The sequence below is a fragment of the Musa acuminata genome, chromosome BXJ2-11 (genome assembly GCF_036884655.1).
Source record: "Musa acuminata AAA Group cultivar baxijiao chromosome BXJ2-11, Cavendish_Baxijiao_AAA, whole genome shotgun sequence".
Lineage (NCBI taxonomy): Eukaryota > Viridiplantae > Streptophyta > Magnoliopsida > Zingiberales > Musaceae > Musa > Musa acuminata.
In genome coordinates, this window is record NC_088348.1 from 7,665,705 (window position 1) to 7,685,144 (window position 19,440).

A 19,440-nucleotide genomic window follows, 5' to 3' on the forward strand; every position below is an offset into this window, starting at 1 on the left:
AGTTTGAGTGACAAGATGCAACCACCTACGAAAGTGTTCAGATCATGGAATTGAATACCAAACAGTACTAAAATACTTACCAGTCAGAGCAAAAGGAATAACATGGACTTACCCTTGCCAACTAATGAACTCACTGAAAAATTTGAATGGGTCATTTTCAGGTTTCCCTGAACCACATTACTAGATCCAATCCAGGATATTTTTAAGGTAAATGTCAAAAGCAGATCAGATGCCTGGATTAGAGCTCAAACCTTTTAGTCAAGCCTCAGACAAAGTAATTTGATCTACTTATTGTGATTTGCTAGGAAGAAGAAAATGAGAATAAAGAGAAGAAAAGAAGCCATGTCATCCTCTCATTGTCTCCTCAATTCCTGTTCTTTATTAATTATTTTTATACCTAAAAGGTTGGTACTCGTATATGTACCAACATACTCTACATGTTCCACAGCCAGCCAGTAACAGATAAAAATTGGTAATCAAAGTCTTAGATAAGATCATGACGTAGAAGACCCAGAAAGCACATAAATCATGTCAAGAATTCACAATGAATTTCTCCCAGCCACCAAAAGTTGTACAACATGACACGAAAACATTGTCCAAAGCAGCAACTACTATATCCACACAATACAAAGGTCATGCATGCTCAAGCCTAGTTTTCTATATTAAGTTAATGCTAGTTCAGTATGAACAATATGTAATCATGATTGATAAAGAACAGCAAGCAATCAGGCATGTGCATGACAAGATTATCAGATGTGACGAGACAGGCACGATGTAAATCTTATTAATCTGGACATGCAACAACTACCTAAAAAGCAGCATGTACATAAGTAGATAAAACTATCGAGTGAAAACATCAAACGCAAATGGTACCTGTGTCAGGTACTTGAATGCATCCACAACAGGTGTTATCATGTCCTTATAAGCTTCAATCTGCAAGTCAGGTTCTTTCCATATTTCCTTATCTCCATTTAGGGATGAAGGCATGATATTTTCAGATAATTACTAGGAAAGTCAATCTTGAGAAAAGAGAACCTGTTGAACTATTGTGCGAAGCACAGTCATCGGATTAGAATGTGCAAGTTTGGCTACCATGCGACTTAGCTGTTTCAAGTTTTCCTTTGCAAGCCTTTTCAGAATTCTTCTGGTGTCCAACTAAGTAACAGAATATAAGATCTAAGTTTCAGGTATACGTAATATACATAGCTGATACAAACAGAGAAACAATAATAGACCTTCGCAATCTGCCTTGCAGCCTGAAGCATTGGATTCTGTTCATCCTCCTTCTCCCACTCACCGTATAGACGGTAACGGACCTACAGTACAAGACTGACTGAGCATGCAATAGAATACCAAAGAATGCAGAAAAGGAATAATGAAATTAAGCGAACCTCATAAGGAAGCATAGATAGAACATCCCAAATCTCCTGTCCAACAGCAGGATTTGCTGGTACCAATTGTAATGATGGAAGCAAACATGAACCTAAAGCTTCCTCCACCCTGAGTCTAGCTTCTTTAGCTCGAAGACGAGGATCCCGGCTCTTCACATCATTTGGATCAGGAGAATTGACACATGAAACAGCAAACTCTTGTGCAGAAAGATAATATGCCCTCAACACTATGCACACCTGGCAATTACAAAAATAAAGATTACTCAGCCCAATACAGTATATATAATATGCCACCAAGCCAACCAGAATAACAGAACTCTTGAACCAATGCTGAGTGCAAGCTGAAAAAATCTAACTGCTTCAACACTGGCATTGACCAAGCATCTTATATTTTTCCCACATCTGAAGCAGTTACCTAGGTTTATGCTATTGGCTACACGTTTTAAACATTAAACAATGCAGGCCAAACATCAATGAATCCAAGATGCAGTTTGTCAGCATGTGGTATGGTCACAGGCAAGCTTTTGAGAAATTAGAAAAAGAAATCTAGAGAAGATCAAATCATGAGGAAAACAAAGATCCCTGTAGTTCATACAGCAATGAGCAAGTGATATGGACAAAGTCGAATGCTAGGAATTACAAAATGATATGTAGGCAACACAAAATCATGAGCTACCATATATCAAATTTATAAAAAAACAGATCTTTTGCAAAAAAATTCATAGATATATAAAACATAGCAAATGGAATTAAGCAATGATACCTTCTGAAGCAGCACTGTATCACGATAAAGGTAAGGTCCAACAGCAGTAATCATTTGGAAAAATTCCCGAGGAAGATCAACATATACAGTCTGCTTGGAAGACACTACTGTTGCATCCATTGCATCAGGCCCAGGGTATGTAAGGCCACCAATACTTCTAAAACTTGTTCGGAAAATCAAATCAAAAGCTGTTGACATTGTCTTCTCAATGAGCCTATAAACAACTAAAAATGATGTTAAAGAGCAGAAAAAATAATGCATTGTTCTCTTGCAAAATGCTTAATATACTTGCATAGACTAATAAATAAGTGCACCCTTAACTAAAGATGATGATACATAATCATGCATGTCAGTTTATCAGAAAAAAGAGAAGACTCTAGGCAGACTTGCCATAGTAACTAATAGAGAAGACTCTAGGTAGACTTATCATCATAACTACTACAACAGAAGACTATAAACTAGGAGATGTAGCAAAAGAGGTGTAATATTATATATCTAGTTGCATCAAACATGAAGCGTTCTTTCATCTGAATTGCTTTATTTGTAATTTAGAGTCAAAGCTCTTGTTTCAAAGTATAGCAATTTCTGCATGGAAGATCACTCATTCCGAGTCTGAAAATTGTCATGGAAATAATCTATTCTTATTAGGGCTTAGAACAGCAATCCTTAATGAAATACACTAGGCATTCTACTCTCATTCACTCAACTTGCTTATTAGTTATTAGTGCCACAGGATGACAAAAGTTCATACTATGGATTGGACTGAAAACTACAAAGATGTTATATAAACTAGTCTATCAGCTGGTCATCACATTTTACAGACTGTTCCTTCTCAAGAAAAAACATGGCCAGAAATTATTGATTCTTATAGGGTCGTCTTTCGGAGAATTAAAGACCTTCAAATAATCTGCCCAATCCACGGGCATGGAACAGTGCCCAGTCAAGGATGTCATTGCCCGGAGCAAAGTAGAATAATTTAAACTATAATACATCATAGGAAGACCTTGGAAAAGCAAACACTTATCATTGCCAAAAAAATCATTGCCAAAGAATAATTTGCTTAATGATCATACAAAACCATCAATCCTACACCTCAAGACAAAAAAGAAAAAGACCAATGAAACACATTTGAACAAGTACAACACAAATTATGCATACCTAAATAAGCCATCACAAATCTCAACATGCTCAACAGGATTTAGATGGGAAAGCTGATCAAGGAGAATTTGTGCATGGTACCTGAAGCCACAGTTAGATTTCCTTTAGACATATCATAAACTAAAAGTGCTAATTGAACAACGGAAAAACACAAGTGTGTCAGTCAGTCCAATCAATTTAAACAAAACTAAAAGAAGTTATACACTACAGACATTATGTAGTGGCACAGAACTCGAGAAACTAATCTGAAGCAAAGGGAACTAATCTGGATCGTCATGACCATCCATACAAGCTCCTCAAGACATACATAAATAAAAACATAAACAAATTATTGCAAATTCATAAAATGCTATGGTACAGTGTGCACTAAGAGCATATGCATCATGGCCAACCATGGCACTCTGTTCCACCAGGAGAAACCAGGCTGGTGGGAGACAGTAACTAGACAGAGGCACGTACCAAGAGTCACGACCACATAATATCAGGTCTACATGCCTGCATATTATTTTCGTTGGCAGGGCATACCATCCATTCCAGCAGAATCAAATCCATGCTGACAAATTCCTATGTCATTAAAAGTTACAATACTATTGCATCAAACCTTTCATGATTTCTAATTTTAGACAGACATCATATGCCTTTAGTTTATTCCTGATGGTGGTCAAGATGGAGAGGTTATTAGCTTAATCCAATATACTCAAGAAAGTTATAAAATATATGGATAATACAAAACTATTATCATGATAGTTTTGAGAACTATTTTCAAATTTTTAAGTTCTCTTAAAAATAAACCATTGGTCCTAGGATGTGTGATCTAATTTCTTCGAATGGAGAATCAGGCTATAATCAAATTTCAAGCAGCCAAATCGAATAATGTACACTTATGTTTATATTTGAATGCTTACAATATTTTGTGATGATGTAACTTCTTTGCAATGCACAATTTACAGATACTCGTTCTACATCTTATGACAAGTTCAACAAGTGAAATTAGTCGCCCTAATTATCTGAAGAAAATCAAAGTCATCTTATGGCATATAAAGAATATAGGTCATGTACAATCGTAACAGACAAAGCCTAGACTCATCCTTTTATATCTTTTCAATGTTTTGTGTCCATATTAGATGTGTGAGCAGGATTCCTTGAGGTGATAATCCAAAAGAAAACCTTAATATATTTTCCAGAAACATAACAGACAAGTAGATTACAGTCATTAAATATTTAGTATCGGCAACTACAGCAAAATAATAATAAACTTCAAATCAAATATCATCTTAGAACAAATATATAAACAAGTATATGAACCTATTACAAGAAACAATGAGCTTACAAAACAGAAGTAGAGTTAATAGACAAGTGTATCGATATAAATAAAAAATCTAGTATGGGCTTGTAACTACACTGAAGTTGTATGCTTAGACACAGACCACAGCCTTGATATCTCAGTATTCTACAGGACCGACGGGTCCAATATTTAAAACCTTGACCGGAAATTCATATTAACAAAAAAAACCATTTAAAACCTGAAACAAGTTTTGTTTCTAAAGGGCACAAAAGACCTGAGGACTTATTTCTTGAAGAAACAATAAGCAAACTCTGCTTATACATCAACAAAAGAATGTACACAGAAATGAGTTCTTTGTCACTAGATCCTAACAACAGTAAATCATACTGCATTTTCAGCTTGATTGTAAAGCAATAATTTGCTGATGTTTAAGAGGAAACTTCAAGAGCGTTGTATTAAGTGTTACAAAAGGACTAAAATTTAGAACAGACAACTCCAACAACACTATTAACAATTATAAGCATGTGCAATCAAAGTATTAATACTGATACTAGCACTTGACCGAAAATTCATCAAACAAGCACGTAATAACCAGTCAATAGAATATCCCTCAAGACACCAACAAAAACAACTAAAAATATTTAATATGTGGGACGTCCAGCATGTACAAGTGGTACACTTGATACACATACAGTATTTATAACCATCCATGAAACACCAATTTGCAAGAAAAATACAAAACAAAACAAAATACAAAAAAGATGAAGATTATCATGCAACACAGATTGATTCCTCATTAAAGCACACTTCAGCAGTGCATACTTACCAATCATCAACAGAAAGGAAGCCAATTAACAAACCAAGTTTCTGGTTATTTTCAATTTCTGGAGCCCGTTCTTTAATAGCTTCACTTTCCAGGTCCAATGCAGCAAATAGATCAATAGCCACATCCTGTTTTTCATCATCCATTAGGTCTTTCCCAGTTGCAGCAAGATTAATTTTGCCAATTTTGTTAACCTGTATGTTAAAAGTAATCATATTAATTACATATAACTACAAAAAATGCAGAACTAAATAGTTCAGGTATCTAAAGGGAGCATACCAAGATATTGACAGAAACACAAGACTAATATATGTGCACATTTTGGATATACACATGTCCAGGCAGCAATCAGTGAGCACAATAAATTTTTAAAAAAGAATTAAGGGTAAAAGAACAGAAAATTGCTTTCTTCTTCAATACTTAACAAATGAAATACAAAAGAAATTCAGTTGTTGCACTTGGACAATCTATCAACATGTAGCAGAATATTTTTATATTATTCAAAGAAGGTTGCTTAAAAGGTCGGCTTCAAGCAAATACAACAGATATGGGACAAGACAATGCATACCTCATCAAAACGCCTTGCAACAAATGCATCGTAATGTTCAAATGCCTCATCATCCTTGGGAAGCAAGTGCGAGTATCTGAAAAACACAAGTTGAAAAGGTAAAATGCATTAAATTCAATACCACCTACAAATTTAAATACAAAAAAAATACTTGCCAATAACAGACCAGAACATGGTTCAGAAAATAAAACAAGTCAAATGAAATATTCCAAAGAATGAACAACATGAACAAGGCTCCCAACATAAGTGAAATATTACAGATAAAAATCATTGCAACTAAAAGAATTTTCATGCCTAAAAGGTACCAACACATTGTTCTGCCAATTTTCAGTGCGCTTGTGCTTAACAGCAACACATCATATTGTGTCATGCTATATAACACACCCCCACACCACAAAATGACAATCCTTACCCATCCGCTCAACTAGTCTACTGCAACCAATTTTTATTAGATCTTCAAACAACATGCACCCACATTGTAACCAATATCCCCTTTCATCTAACAAACAATAAGCAATAGATAACACAAAAGAATTCATCTTAGGTGACTCCTTGTTTTCGCAAAACAAAGAATGAGCCAAATTTTAACAAGAATGGTAGCGCAAGTTCATGTGTTCATACTATACTTTTGCTAGATTAAAAATCAAAAGATTATCTTAGCTTTTACATAGATGAGTTATTGCTATCATCCATTTAAGCAATGCTTATCTATAACAGAATAGCAGATCAGAAATAGAGAGAATAAAATGATATAAATTCCAAAATGGAATCACTTTTGTATACACAATAATGGCACAAGAGCAAATGAAAGCATATGATCATATGAAACAAGTAATAGTTTACCAACTTGGATGCATATGTATTTTACCTAATTGACCTAGAACCCTACACATCAAATTAGTTATAGCACATACGCATCCAAGCGTCCATCGAACCACGACAAATCTTTCACAAATGCTTAGCACATGCAGCAAAGGATGTCAAATATGAAATTTATGGCCTGAGATTCAAGTACATAAGAAAACAAATAAATAAACAACTAAAATGACTAAAGGGAAAATCGGTTTCTTAAGTAATGTCCAAGATGCATTGCATTAAATCCTCTAACAGATGTCCAGATATTTCAGATTAACCTGAAATAACATCTCAAAAGAAATGAGTACATAAAAATATTAAACTAAAATCAAGGATATGAGATGTGGAAACACACAACAGATGAGAAAACAGATTAGATGAAACCATAAACTGTTAGATAAAGAAAATAACAAAAAGTAAGAAATTAACTGTGCTGAAACCATAAAAGTAATTCTGAAAGATATAAATAGTGTAAATGCACACATATCTTCCAAAAATTTTAGACTTTATTTGAATTTTAAAAATTATTGTAATATCATATCATTAGCAAGGTTTCAACTACTGGTCAGACCGTGAACCTAATGCCAGTGTTTACCAGTTTGACCAAGGACTGATACTATAATTATTGCCCAATAGTTTATTCGTTATTATTTTTCCCAATGATCTCGGGTAGTACAGATCAGTGTAACACTATATGCATCGGGCATTGTACTGATCACTTATCTGACCTTGACCGTAACATTTGTTATTTACATGTTGACAAAGTCTATTAGCTGATGTAAAAGAGCAATTTGTTTATTAAAAGGACATATTCAACAACATAAGAAATTATCCACATTTTAATGCCAAAAATAAAGATTCTAATAGAACTCACAGAAGCAATAGGAACCACGTCAACAACTAGAAAATCAGCAAGAAGCATTTAAATGGCATAGAACTTCCAAAAATCTTGTTTTTTCTCAAGAAATGCAAAATGGGTCTGTAGGGAAATCTACTGTTTCTAGGTATGTCAGGCAAAAAAGTAGGGCCCAGAATTTACCACTACCATGAAATCCTAGCAATCATGCTGAAAAAGGCAATCAGCAATAAGGTGTCAAATTAACTATATATAATTAAACATGACTCGTACATACTTAACCTCCATGAATAGAATAAGTCATGTGAAATGCTTGGATAGATATCTTGGAGTTTTTATACAATGATATACGTCTTTCTCTTCACATTCTGATTATTTCTCCTGTATGTTCTAAGGCCTGAGATACCTAAACGAGACAAAAAAACATAAAAAACAGTCCAACTGCTTTTACTCGGCTACTAACCAAAACAATCATGGTTTAATAGGCAGCAGACATGATCAGTCAAAGGAAACAATTATCGCATAAATGTAAAACATACTAATCCATACTCCAGCCAACAAACCAACTTATCCTGAATAATTATAGAGTCAACAAAATGAATTCATAAAACTATAGAAACTGCAAGAATAGCTTTTAGATTCAAATGTTCACATTTCTGCGTCACAAAAAAATAATAATTGCATTAAAGAAACTAGCAGTCATATTTGCTTCAGTTCCATTGTCATTCTTTTATTATGATCAGATGTTTAATTGTATAAGCACTAGAAAGCAGAAGGTATACTGTTAAATATATTAATACAAAAATTCCAAATATCATTAACATAATTGAAACTCAAATTCAAGAATTAAAAGATAATGGTCAAAACATCACACAGCACATAAATGACGAACAACATATAATGCAATGCAGTCTTAGTATAAGGTATGAAACTCGCCTTTATGTGAATAATGCTCTATTTATCACAGAAAGCAAATATAAATAGAGGAATGTGCCACTTGCCACTGCTTGTATGGTCCAAGATATTGATAACAAAAAGGTGAAAACAGATTCGTGAAGATCTTGTCACTCAGCACACTTAATGTCTGTCAGATGTCTGCGTGATCATTCACTGATTCCCTTACAAGTAGGTGTCATTCTCTCTTGAACACAATTAAAGTATTTGAAGAATGCTAAGTGAGAGATGACTGTCAATTACGCTCTACATTACCAGCTTTCATGTGTTATTTCTGTGAAAGTATAACTTCAGCAAATATCATCCTCCAAGCTTCTAGGTCACTCTTCTACCCCCATAGCGTTTGATGCTTCTCAGTGCATATGTAGCTCCTCAAACATGACCACTTCACATAACTATTGTCTGAAACAAATGTACACAAAGCTGTACAGCCTTTTGTGGACCAAGATTAAGATCCTACATTCCAGATGACTTGCATCATCTACCTCATACCACTTCACCTGATTCAATTGGCTCAGCAAACTACCATAACCACACTTAAGCATATACCTATCATCATCGACCTACAGCACGAGCTGAAACTTGACCGTCTTGGACCTGTTCCAACTTCAATAGATACTTTGAAAAATGGTCCAATCTGTTGACTCTTGGAGAAAAAACTTGACTATATGTTTCCCAAAAAAAGTCAACTACAAGAATCAGTAATACGAATGCACACCAATAACATTTTTTTTTCCCCAAGCTGCAGGTCCATAAACTTCATCTAGAAGCTACTTGTGAATAGGGTTACCCCTGGGCACCAATGAATGCCTCGAAAGAGACACCAACAAAATATCAACTCTCCAACGAAGGCAAACTTTATATTAATTGGTGTCAGAAAGCGATACTCCTGAAAAGATTTAGTTTCAATAAATAGGTGGAAAGAGACCACTCGCTTTAGTATCTTTTTTACTCCAACTTACTGGATTAATTCCAACTTCGAAAACTCATCAAGAAAAACCCAGAGAAAACCTGGCAAACCCTCACTCTGAACAGATTGTCCAAATAAAATGTCTTCTGCAGATAACGATGCAATTGTTCAGCATATCCCAAACTTGAAGAACCAATTTAGGGCAGAATGATTTCCGTCTTTAATAAACAACATTGGATAAAAACAAAGACGACGTTGAGACTGAAAACAATCAGAAGTCAGATTTGATCTTTAGATTTCATAGGCATACCCTGAAAACAGTATGCTGAAAATAAAATATTCAACTCTATCTAGTTCATTCTGATGTGCACAAACATAAATGAGGCAAATATGATCATATTCAAGACATAGAAAACAAAAACTGAAAAAATGAAGTCTAACCAACACACACTATAATAACCTTCAAGTCAGAATGTGAAATGTTATAAAGCTGGTTATAAGAAAACTTACATACTGTCAAGATCTATGAACTCTGCCTTCACAAGCAAAGCTGTCAAACGAAAAAGTCCAGGAGGTGCAGGGACGTTTACTTCCATACGTTGATAATACTGGAACTTAAATCCCAGAATTTGGGCCGCGTGTGACTGTTAATAGCACAAGAAAACAAAGAATGAGAAGCGAAAAAACATAGACTGTTTTCCACTTAAAAAATTAGTGGTCATAAGAAGTTACCTTTGGAAAAATAGGTATGAGGCCATAAAAAGTATGATTGTCAGGATGGAGTTCAAAGCACTCTAGTACCTTGGGAAACAGAAAAGACCAAAAAAACCTCAAATGAATTGTGTTTCCAAGCCATATTACTTTTGATCTTAGAAACATGGCATTGAACAACAGCCACTTGCAATATTGGAGTTATTACAATATTGAGAAGAAAATGAACTCTGAAAAAATACAAACTGTAAAAACATGAAGTGTATGTAAACCAATTAACAGGCAACTTACAATATCAAAGACACGATTGGGATCCAAATCAAAATGCCCAATTAATGACTGCAGGAGAGATTTCAAGAAGACCATCAAACAAGTGTACACAAATAAAAAAAGACTCATGCCAGAAAACAAGAAGTATGTTCAGAACCTTAATTGTGCTGATTGTCACGGTCGACGCATTCTTAGACATCACTTCCAGTCCACCTTGGCAGAGGAGTGTTACCTACAAAAGTAAATAAATACTGGTAGAACAACCTAACAAAGTAGTATAAACTTTTCAAGGAATACAAATAAAATTGAATCAACAAACACAGCTGATCGGTAACATGTATGAGTTTAAAACTTGCAAGTCTGAACAGCCAATATTTCACTGTATCTAAAAGGGTCTTTTGCTCATAAAAGGGATGATTACCAAGAATGATAGTAACAAAGACAAAAGTGGTTGCCGATTTGAGTTCGTTTCGCACAAAAACATTTTCGTTAGTTCACTTATACGTCTTATAATATCAAAACTTCAGCATAAAACAGAAAATTCTTCCCATGGAACAGACTGAAAGCGCAATTTGAATCATGACCAACCATAATAACAAATGAAGAACAAACAGGCTTCAAGGGTAATGCAAGACAAATTTTGAATTACCATCACAGTTCAGCCTCGAACAAGCATATAGTGGTGAAGATTCTTTGTGTTCAATGTTTCTATCACAATATGTTCATGCAGAGTGTTTCTATTTATAAATCTTGATTAAACCATAGAAAGCTTAAAATAAGATTCAAATTCTTTACCAGCTTAGCATAGCCCTCGCTCTCTTCTCTTAGAAGATTGAACTTTGTTTGTTGATAAAGAAGGCGAGTGTTTACTCTGACCTGCATCAGACGTGATAGAGAACCAAATATCAGATAGAGAACCAAGAAAGAAAAATTAAGGACTCAAAGATAAATAACATATAGCTAATTTCCTTGTAGTTAGTTAGCCATTTGACAAACATGTCTTCCAAAAGATCATGATGGCTTAATCAGTTAGACCAATCATCCCTCTAGCGATGCATATTACAAGCCTCATTATTTCATGTTAAGATTCTACCATGCATGATACAACCACTAAGTAAATTTTAATATGCAATAGACAATTGTTTAGCTAATCACACATAAGCTTATTCACTTCAGCTATCCCTATAATTAATACGCAAAAAAATAAAACTTTAAAATGGTCATTGCATTAGCGAGAAGAATCTAAAAATTTTCTATAAACTCATCCATGACACCAACTCAGTATATCAGTAGCAGTGATTTAAAAAGCGTTAGGCGCCAAAAGGCGCCAAGGTCCAAAAACGCCCGAGGCGCTAGGCGCTCGCCCGAGCGAAGCGAGGCGCTAAAATATAAAAATATAAAATATAATTAATAAATATAATTATTTAAAATTTTAAATAAAAATATAAAAATATATAATATAATTAATAAATATAATCACATTAACAGTATAAACCTGCTGACGAAGAAACGAGGAAGCAGCGGCGAGCGGCGGCAGCGGCAGCAGCAGCGAGCGACGGCGAGCAGCAGCAGCGGCAGCGGGAAAGGAAAAGGGAGCGGAAGGCGCGAGCAGCGAGAGGCCTCGAGGGAGGCGCGAGTAGCGGGAAGGCTCGCGGGAGGGCTCGCAGGAGGCGAGAGGGCTCGCGGGAGGCGCGAGCAGCGGGAGGCGTGAGCAGCGGGAGGGCTCGAGGGAGGCGCGAGCAGCGGGAAGGCTCGCGGGAGGGCTCGCAGGAGACGCGAGCAGCGAGAGGGCTCGCGGGAGGCGCGAGCAGTGGGAAGGCTCGCGGGAGGCGCGAGCAGCGACAGCGGTGAGCAGCGGCAGCGAGCGACGAGATCGCGATCGGGATCGGGATCGAGAGCGACAGCAAGTTAGTGTTGGGTTAGGTTTAGGGTTAGGGTTGGGGTTATATCGGTTTAGTTGGTTCGATTGAACCAACTAACAACCGAACCAGGACCGAACCAGACCTAAAATTCTGGTTCGGTTTACCCAGGCGCTCGCCCGAAGCGCCCAGCGCTCGCCCGAAGTGCCCAGCGCCTGGGCTCGGGCGAGCGCCCAGGCGGCGCCTGTTTGAAGCGCGCCGCCTGGGACATTAGCGAGGCGCTCGGGCCTCGCCTCGCCTCGCCCGAGCGCCTAGGCGAGCGCCCGAGCGCCTTTTGCAATCATTGATCAGTAGCAATGAGGTCAATGAGCACTCGCATAGGGAGTGGACCAAGCGTGGCCTGAGTGCCATATTATAACCCAGGCAAAGTGCCTGGGATTAACTGCTGCCTGAGCACCCAAGCACTCACACCCAGTCAATGCCACCTCTAAGTCCAATTAGATTCACCCAAGCACTCACCCAGTCAAAGCACCCAAGCACTCACCCCTTTTTTTTTCCCTCTCCCGATGCTGCAAGCACCTGCCTTTGTCTCTCTCGTAGTAATGCAGCCCCCGTCCCCCCAACTTCTCACCCTTACAACGATGCTGGGCCACCAAGCACCTCTCTCTCTCTCTCTCTCTCTCTCTCTCTCTCACCCTTACAACGATGCTGGGCCACCAAGCACCTCTCTCTCTCTCTCTCTCTCTCTCTCTCTCTCTCTCTCTCTCTCTCACAATGCAATGTAGGGCCATCCACCCCCTACCTCCCTTGCCTCTCAACTCCACCCACCGTCTCCCCCAACTCAAAGCTATCGCCCTCTGCCTCTGCACTCAACCATACAATGCTAGATTTCTTCAATGCATTTGGACTCAACTGGACTGCTAACCGAGGGGCATGCTGTGGTGGCAGTGTTTTCCGTCATTCTTTGGACTCAACCAAACACCATTGCTGGTCTCCGTTGCTTTTTGCACTCCGCTGATATAGCCTTGCTCCTGACTGTTGATTCTAAATAGTTAATTACTGGATTATTACATTTATTGTCACTGCAATGTTAGGATATTAATCATGACAACAATAGGTGGTACTTTTATCGTAGTAGTTAAACCTATGCAATTCGATATTTTAGTGCTGATATTTCAAAGAATATGGAATAATGTGAAACTCATACAATGATAATCTTTATCCTTAATATATTTTTAACAATTTTTACATTGGTGAGCATCTTGCTTCGCTCGGGCAAGCCTCTAGGCAAGCACCTAGCTACTGTGTTTTGTAATGTCACCTATATATTCCTTTGTGCCAAATTTACTCAATGCTGGAACTCCTAGTGCCAGAATTTGCCATGTAAATGGTATGATCCTTTACACATCTGAATGCAAAACTTTCATTTTAAGCAACAGAGAAGAATGCAACTTGGACGAACAAAACATCCATCTTCACGAACCAGGGTGTAATGACCCAGACCTCACAAAAGATACAGCCCAAAACATATAATGCCTACATAGTCATATAAGCATACTCTAGGCCTCCTCGAGCACTCCTGGGCATGATTGTGGATAGATTGCAAAGATAAAGGTACCACCTAGCTCAGCCGGAATTTACTAGGCCAATTTCTGATTAAGAAGTAGAGCCATCTATACTGGGCAGTACTTACAAATGCCGATGGTACTCCATGGTGCCTTGGTACCACCCATTTTTAATGGCATTCACCTAAAAGTTGCTGAACTTCAACAGGTACAAAATGCATAAATCATATTGTACCAAACCAATTAATTTTTCAAATACGTCAACTGATTAACAAGTGAAAAAAATTATTCATTTAATCTGAGTAGTTTTGAAAAGATTTACTCGTTGCTCATTCTCCAATCAGCAGTTGTACTATGGTTTTAAAGAAAATGAGGTGAGGAAGATGCACAAGGGCAAGAAGAGAAAGAAACTGAGGCAGGAATCTAGTGTTGGCAGTACAATGTATATCGCATATAAAACTCACAGTACAATTCTTGATCTAATGAAACAATTGAAAAATGGTGGATGCTAAGATTACTTTGTAATAGAAAACAATTAAGAAAATAGTATATAACTATTTAAAAGAATACATCAGCCGAATAGTCATTATAGGACCTGTGTCATATATGAAGCTGCTGGGTAGATATATCATTGCAATCATAACAAATATAAAGGAGCTGAGTGGATGGAAATGCATAACAAGATGAATATACAAAATAGACCATGTTAAGTAAATCAACACCATCTTCTACATTGGTTTCAGACAATACCACATGATAACATAATTTGAACAAAATCAGTTACCTCTTTGGCTTTCAATTCTTGAGCTTTAATCTTACTCAGCTCAGATTCCCATAAAAATTCTTCCTGCAAAATGAGTAACATACAAAGAAGAAAATTATTAACATCTATGAAGTCAAAATATCATTAACAACTCAAAATGGAGGATTCTACAAAACAAGTAAAAGAGATTTACCTCGCAACGCTCCTGCAAAAGCCTAGATGGAACCAGCAATGACTCCACTAGCCATTTAGTCTATGTAACAAGTGTCATAATAAGTTAAAAGCAGAAAAGGTATATTAATATTTTGAACTTTAAAAAACATAACATAACCTAAATTTATTTAACCACAACTTTTGGGACCTGACTAATATAAACAAAAAGACAGATTTAACACCAATATGCCCATGAGTTACCCCCAGCTTGTCTATCTAAAGTGAAAAAACAAGACACATACCTCTTCCCTATCTAAACTAAGGTACAACCATTTCAAGCGCATGGCTACCTCTTCTTCCAAAGCCAATTATGTGTCATCATTTTTTCGTAAACATGCCGAAGGAAATCAGTGATTTAAAAAGCGCTAGGCGCCAAAAGGCGCCAAAGTCCAAAAACGCCCGAGGCGCTAGGCGCTCGCCCAGGCGCTCGCCCGAGCGAAGCGAGGCGCTAAAATATAAAAATATAAAATATAATTAATAAATATAATTATTTAAAATTTTAAATAAAAATATAAAAATATATAATATAATTAATAAATATAATCACATTAACAGTATAAACCTGCTGACGGAGAAACGAGGAAGCAGCGGCGAGCGGCGGCAGCAGCGGCGGCAGCAACGGCGAGCGGCGGCAGCGGGAAAGGAAAATGGAGCGGAAGGCGCGAGCAGCGGGAGGCCTCGAGGGAGGTGCGAGCAGCGGGAAGGCTCGCGGGAGGCGCGAGCAGCGACAGCGGCGAGCAGCGGCAGCGAGCGACGAGATCGTGATCGAGATCGAGATCGGGATCGAGAGCGGCAACGACAGCAGGTTAGTGTTGGGTTAGGTTTAGGGTTAGGGTTGGGGTTATATCGGTTTAGTTGGTTCGATTGAACCAACTAACAACCGAACCAGGACCGAACCAGACCTAAAATTCTGGTTCGGTTTACCCAGGCGCTCGCCCGAAGCGCCCAGCGCCTGGGCTCGGGCGAGCGCCCAGGCGGTGCCTGTTTGAAGCGCGCCGCCTGGGACATTAGCGAGGCGCTCGGGCCTCGCCTCGCCTCGCCCGAGCGCCTAGGCGAGCGCCCGAGCGCCTTTTGCAATCATTGAAGGAAATATACCACTTCATCACTTCTTCAATTCAAGAACAGAACATGCCATTGGCCTCTTTAAAACTAAAGAACTAAGATTAAGTATATCAGAATAAATATTAAATATATAATAAAAAAACTGTTCTACTTCTAACAGATTTAAATTGCATCAGCCCTCTTGGTATTTTAGCCAAGGCCTTGAACCTGATTAATGCTGCTCTAAACAGACCATTCACAGTCCTTCAAATATTGTTTACTTCTCTTTCTTCTCTCAAATCTCTGTTTCTGTTCTCTCTGGTAACTCTGTCCCTCAACATTCTCAAGGAAAAGCATATTTGATTCACAGGGTTTTCTAGCACAGCTTTTGAGCATTCCTTTTTCCAATCAGTGTTAACTTGTCGTTCTTCCATCAATTTTCTGCTTCTTTTTGCTTAACTTTATTCCTCAACATTCTCGGAGCAAAATATATATTCGCTAAGTTCTCATTTCACAAGGATTAGGATAGTATCCTTAGGTTGTTTTAAAATCAATATAAAAAATTGCAGTCATTTGGCACAAGCACTTGCCAAATCATGGAATAGAAGCTTATCAATACAGGCACAGAATGGGATGGTGTTGTCATTCAGTACATGCCAAAAATTAGCCTATACAGTATGCATCACCAGCATGACACAGAACAAGACATGACAATGCCTTTTCAGCATAGCACATATGAACATGTGATGATCCGTACAACAATCCTCCAGAAATAACAATGAAGGTAATCAAATTGCATGATAAGAAGACAACTGCCGCTATTGATCATAATACATACATGATATGACACAATCTAGTATCACCCCGTATAACAAGATATTAAGCAAAAAAAATCAAAATGATACTATGGAAAAGACAAGTCATGCATGAACTGATTCATGACAATCATGCATACCATCATCAAGACCCAAAAGATTTTATAACTAAATCCATTTTGAACGTAACAGCACTTGAATATGATTGCATGTGGTAAAGTGAGGATCATTTTGAACTAGAAAGGAAAAATGAATGTTTAAAATCCGTTCAATTCAAACATATACTTACCATTTTAATAAGTCGAACTCGACATTCTGCAGTCATTGTATGCTGAAAAAAGAATATAATAGCAAAATAAAGTCAAGATATCGCAGCAGACCATTTGTTGTTTGTTATCAAAGATAATAGAGAAAAATAATATAGGCACGAAGAAGCCACAAAAACAAGTAAGATGGTTAAGCATGCTATGATGGAATAACAGGTAATAATATATGTCTGTGGTTGCCCCAAATAATTTAATGACGTCAAAAACCACTACAAAAATTATAAATCAATTGGAAGAGGCTAAAATTGTTGTTAGGATGGAATTTTTAAAACTGATCAAAACCTGGTACACACAAGAAATTGCCAACACAACTAATACAAGAGAAGTGCAATTATTTTTTCCAAAAAAGCAAGGACTATCACTTCGATGCAAATACTACATATCAAAATCAAATCCTCAGACAAACCAATAACTAAAAAATTATTTACAGATGATGTCAAATACTATAATCAGCTTTATCCAATATAGGCCAAATGGATTTGCATTTTCATATGGCTAGGGTCATCACTTCGATACAAATGCACAGACCTAAACAAATCAAAATACAAAACGCATCCAGCAAAAAATATCTGTGGGTTGGGTAAATGTACAACCGAACCTTGTTGTAATGGTTACTGGTTTGTTAAAGAATTACAAACCAGACCTTAACTCGGTCTGTTTACCCAGTTCACATTTCAAACATACACAAAAGTTAGCTGCACACACAATATTCTTAATCTCAAGATTCTTCTAGACTTATATTGTAAGGCATAGACAGCCTTATCTCCTAAAATAGGAGAAACACTTCCTAACTTGCAACAAATATACCATCTTACAAACAATCACGAAGAAAAATCCAATTTACTTTGCTGTCAAAACCACCTGAAAGTTTCAAAAACCATTAAGAAAATAAAAAAAAAAAGGTATTGTCTTCACAGCTTCGGACAAGGTTAAAAAAAAAAGGGGAAATACAATGGCCTCAAAATTTGCCCTTTGCCCTAATGTCAAACTTAAGGAATTCAAGAATCATAAGCGAATGGCAGCACAAGTTGCCAAAAAAATACCTGAAATAAAGTAACGAGGCAACATCCGAATTAATCAAACCTCTAGATTTCAAGAGTCATGGGCGAATAATTTGACAAAGGCCGCACAGGTTACCAAAAGAAACCGAAAGAACACCAAAAGGCAAGATGGAAAAACGAGCAACTCACATCCTGTCCCATGTGAGCGACGATATCGGCCAAAATGGACCCCATATCCTCCCGCTGCGGCTCCTCAACGAACACCACCGAGTCCAGCGCCGGCCTGCACTTCTGGAACGGCAAATCCCCACGGACCTGCGACGGAATTCAACCAAGAAAGCAATAAAACAGGTCGGAGCTTTCGGCATCACCAGAGGACGGGAATCGATCGGAAAACCCTAGGAGGCTCAAGAAAGACGAACCATAGCCCAGCAGAGCTCGTAGAGGAATCGAGCCATGGGGACCGGATCCGCGACCTTGAAGCCGGCGTTGGAGCCCTTCCATTCCTGAAGGCATTCCTCGGTGACGTACTTGTTCTCCGACGACTGGGGCGACATCGAAGAGGTTGGGGGACGAGGGGAAGGGGAAGAGAGCGATGGGGTTTCAGGACGGAGGCAGGGTTCTCATCGAAGGCTAGGGTTTGCGACGGGTTTGGGGGACGGAGAGCAAGAGAGGGGCGATGACCAGACAAGGTTTGGCGTCGCGTCGCCGCCGTTAGTTATAAAGCCACATTTGTTCCGCTCGGGAACCACTCGGTACGTCGATGCCAAGTGTAAAGGCCCAGTTCTTATTGGGCCGACCTTTCCGGGATAGAAGTCCATTTAACGAGGAATATGGACCGGCTCAATGATACAGACAGAAATGGGCCGTTCGATCCTGGTTCGCGAGAGATCTGATCATGAATCGGATCAAAGCCATGCACATCCCGAAGCGAGACACGAGTTAAGGAAAACCAATTACATTCGCGACGCATGCTATCATTGGGCTTGCTGAATCCAATGGACAATCAGATTCATCGTCTTTAATTTTTTATATAATTTTATTTTGGTAATATTGTATGAAATAAAATTTAAGCCGAGGACAAGATGTGAGTCCAACATAATCCTTTAATTTCTTTTTTTATTTTTAAATTAAATCCGTTAATTCAATCGAAAATAGACTAACTATTCGATAATTTACTAATTGATATGTGAGACTCAATCCGATGGAAGTATTAGGTCAGTAAGCTTATTTAATCACGTTTATTTTCCCAAAAGAAAAGAGTCGCTCCACAAGAATTCTAAATAATCGATCAGTTTTCCTTCTCATGCTGG

The 19,440-nt window shown here is 37.8% G+C and overlaps 1 protein-coding gene across 2 annotated transcripts in view; it reads right to left on the reverse strand.

The window, feature by feature from the left end:
- LOC135627937 (THO complex subunit 2-like) overlaps window positions 1-18,821 on the reverse strand; it is a 36,446-nt gene extending 17,625 nt beyond the window's left edge. The window contains exons 1-18 of one of the 2 annotated variants that reach the window (XM_065134402.1): window positions 18,550-18,821; window positions 18,317-18,442; window positions 17,090-17,131; window positions 14,925-14,984; window positions 14,753-14,815; window positions 11,340-11,420; window positions 10,702-10,776; window positions 10,566-10,613; window positions 10,296-10,364; window positions 10,074-10,207; window positions 5,989-6,064; window positions 5,424-5,614; window positions 3,313-3,393; window positions 2,155-2,368; window positions 1,392-1,628; window positions 1,236-1,316; window positions 1,036-1,155; window positions 874-933 (exon numbers count right to left, since the gene is read on the reverse strand). In XM_065134402.1, coding sequence (XP_064990474.1) covers window positions 874-933; window positions 1,036-1,155; window positions 1,236-1,316; window positions 1,392-1,628; window positions 2,155-2,368; window positions 3,313-3,393; window positions 5,424-5,614; window positions 5,989-6,064; window positions 10,074-10,207; window positions 10,296-10,364; window positions 10,566-10,613; window positions 10,702-10,776; window positions 11,340-11,420; window positions 14,753-14,815; window positions 14,925-14,984; window positions 17,090-17,131; window positions 18,317-18,442; window positions 18,550-18,684 — 1,893 coding nt within the window. In that variant the 5' untranslated portion in view covers window positions 18,685-18,821. Of the gene's footprint in view, window positions 1-873; window positions 934-1,035; window positions 1,156-1,235; window positions 1,317-1,391; window positions 1,629-2,154; window positions 2,369-3,312; window positions 3,394-5,423; window positions 5,615-5,988; window positions 6,065-8,635; window positions 9,521-10,073; window positions 10,208-10,295; window positions 10,365-10,565; window positions 10,614-10,701; window positions 10,777-11,339; window positions 11,421-14,752; window positions 14,816-14,924; window positions 14,985-17,089; window positions 17,132-18,316; window positions 18,443-18,549 lie in introns of those variants that run through there. The other variant, XM_065134403.1, reaches the window with a different exon arrangement.
- Between the last annotated feature and the right edge of the window lie 619 nt (window positions 18,822-19,440).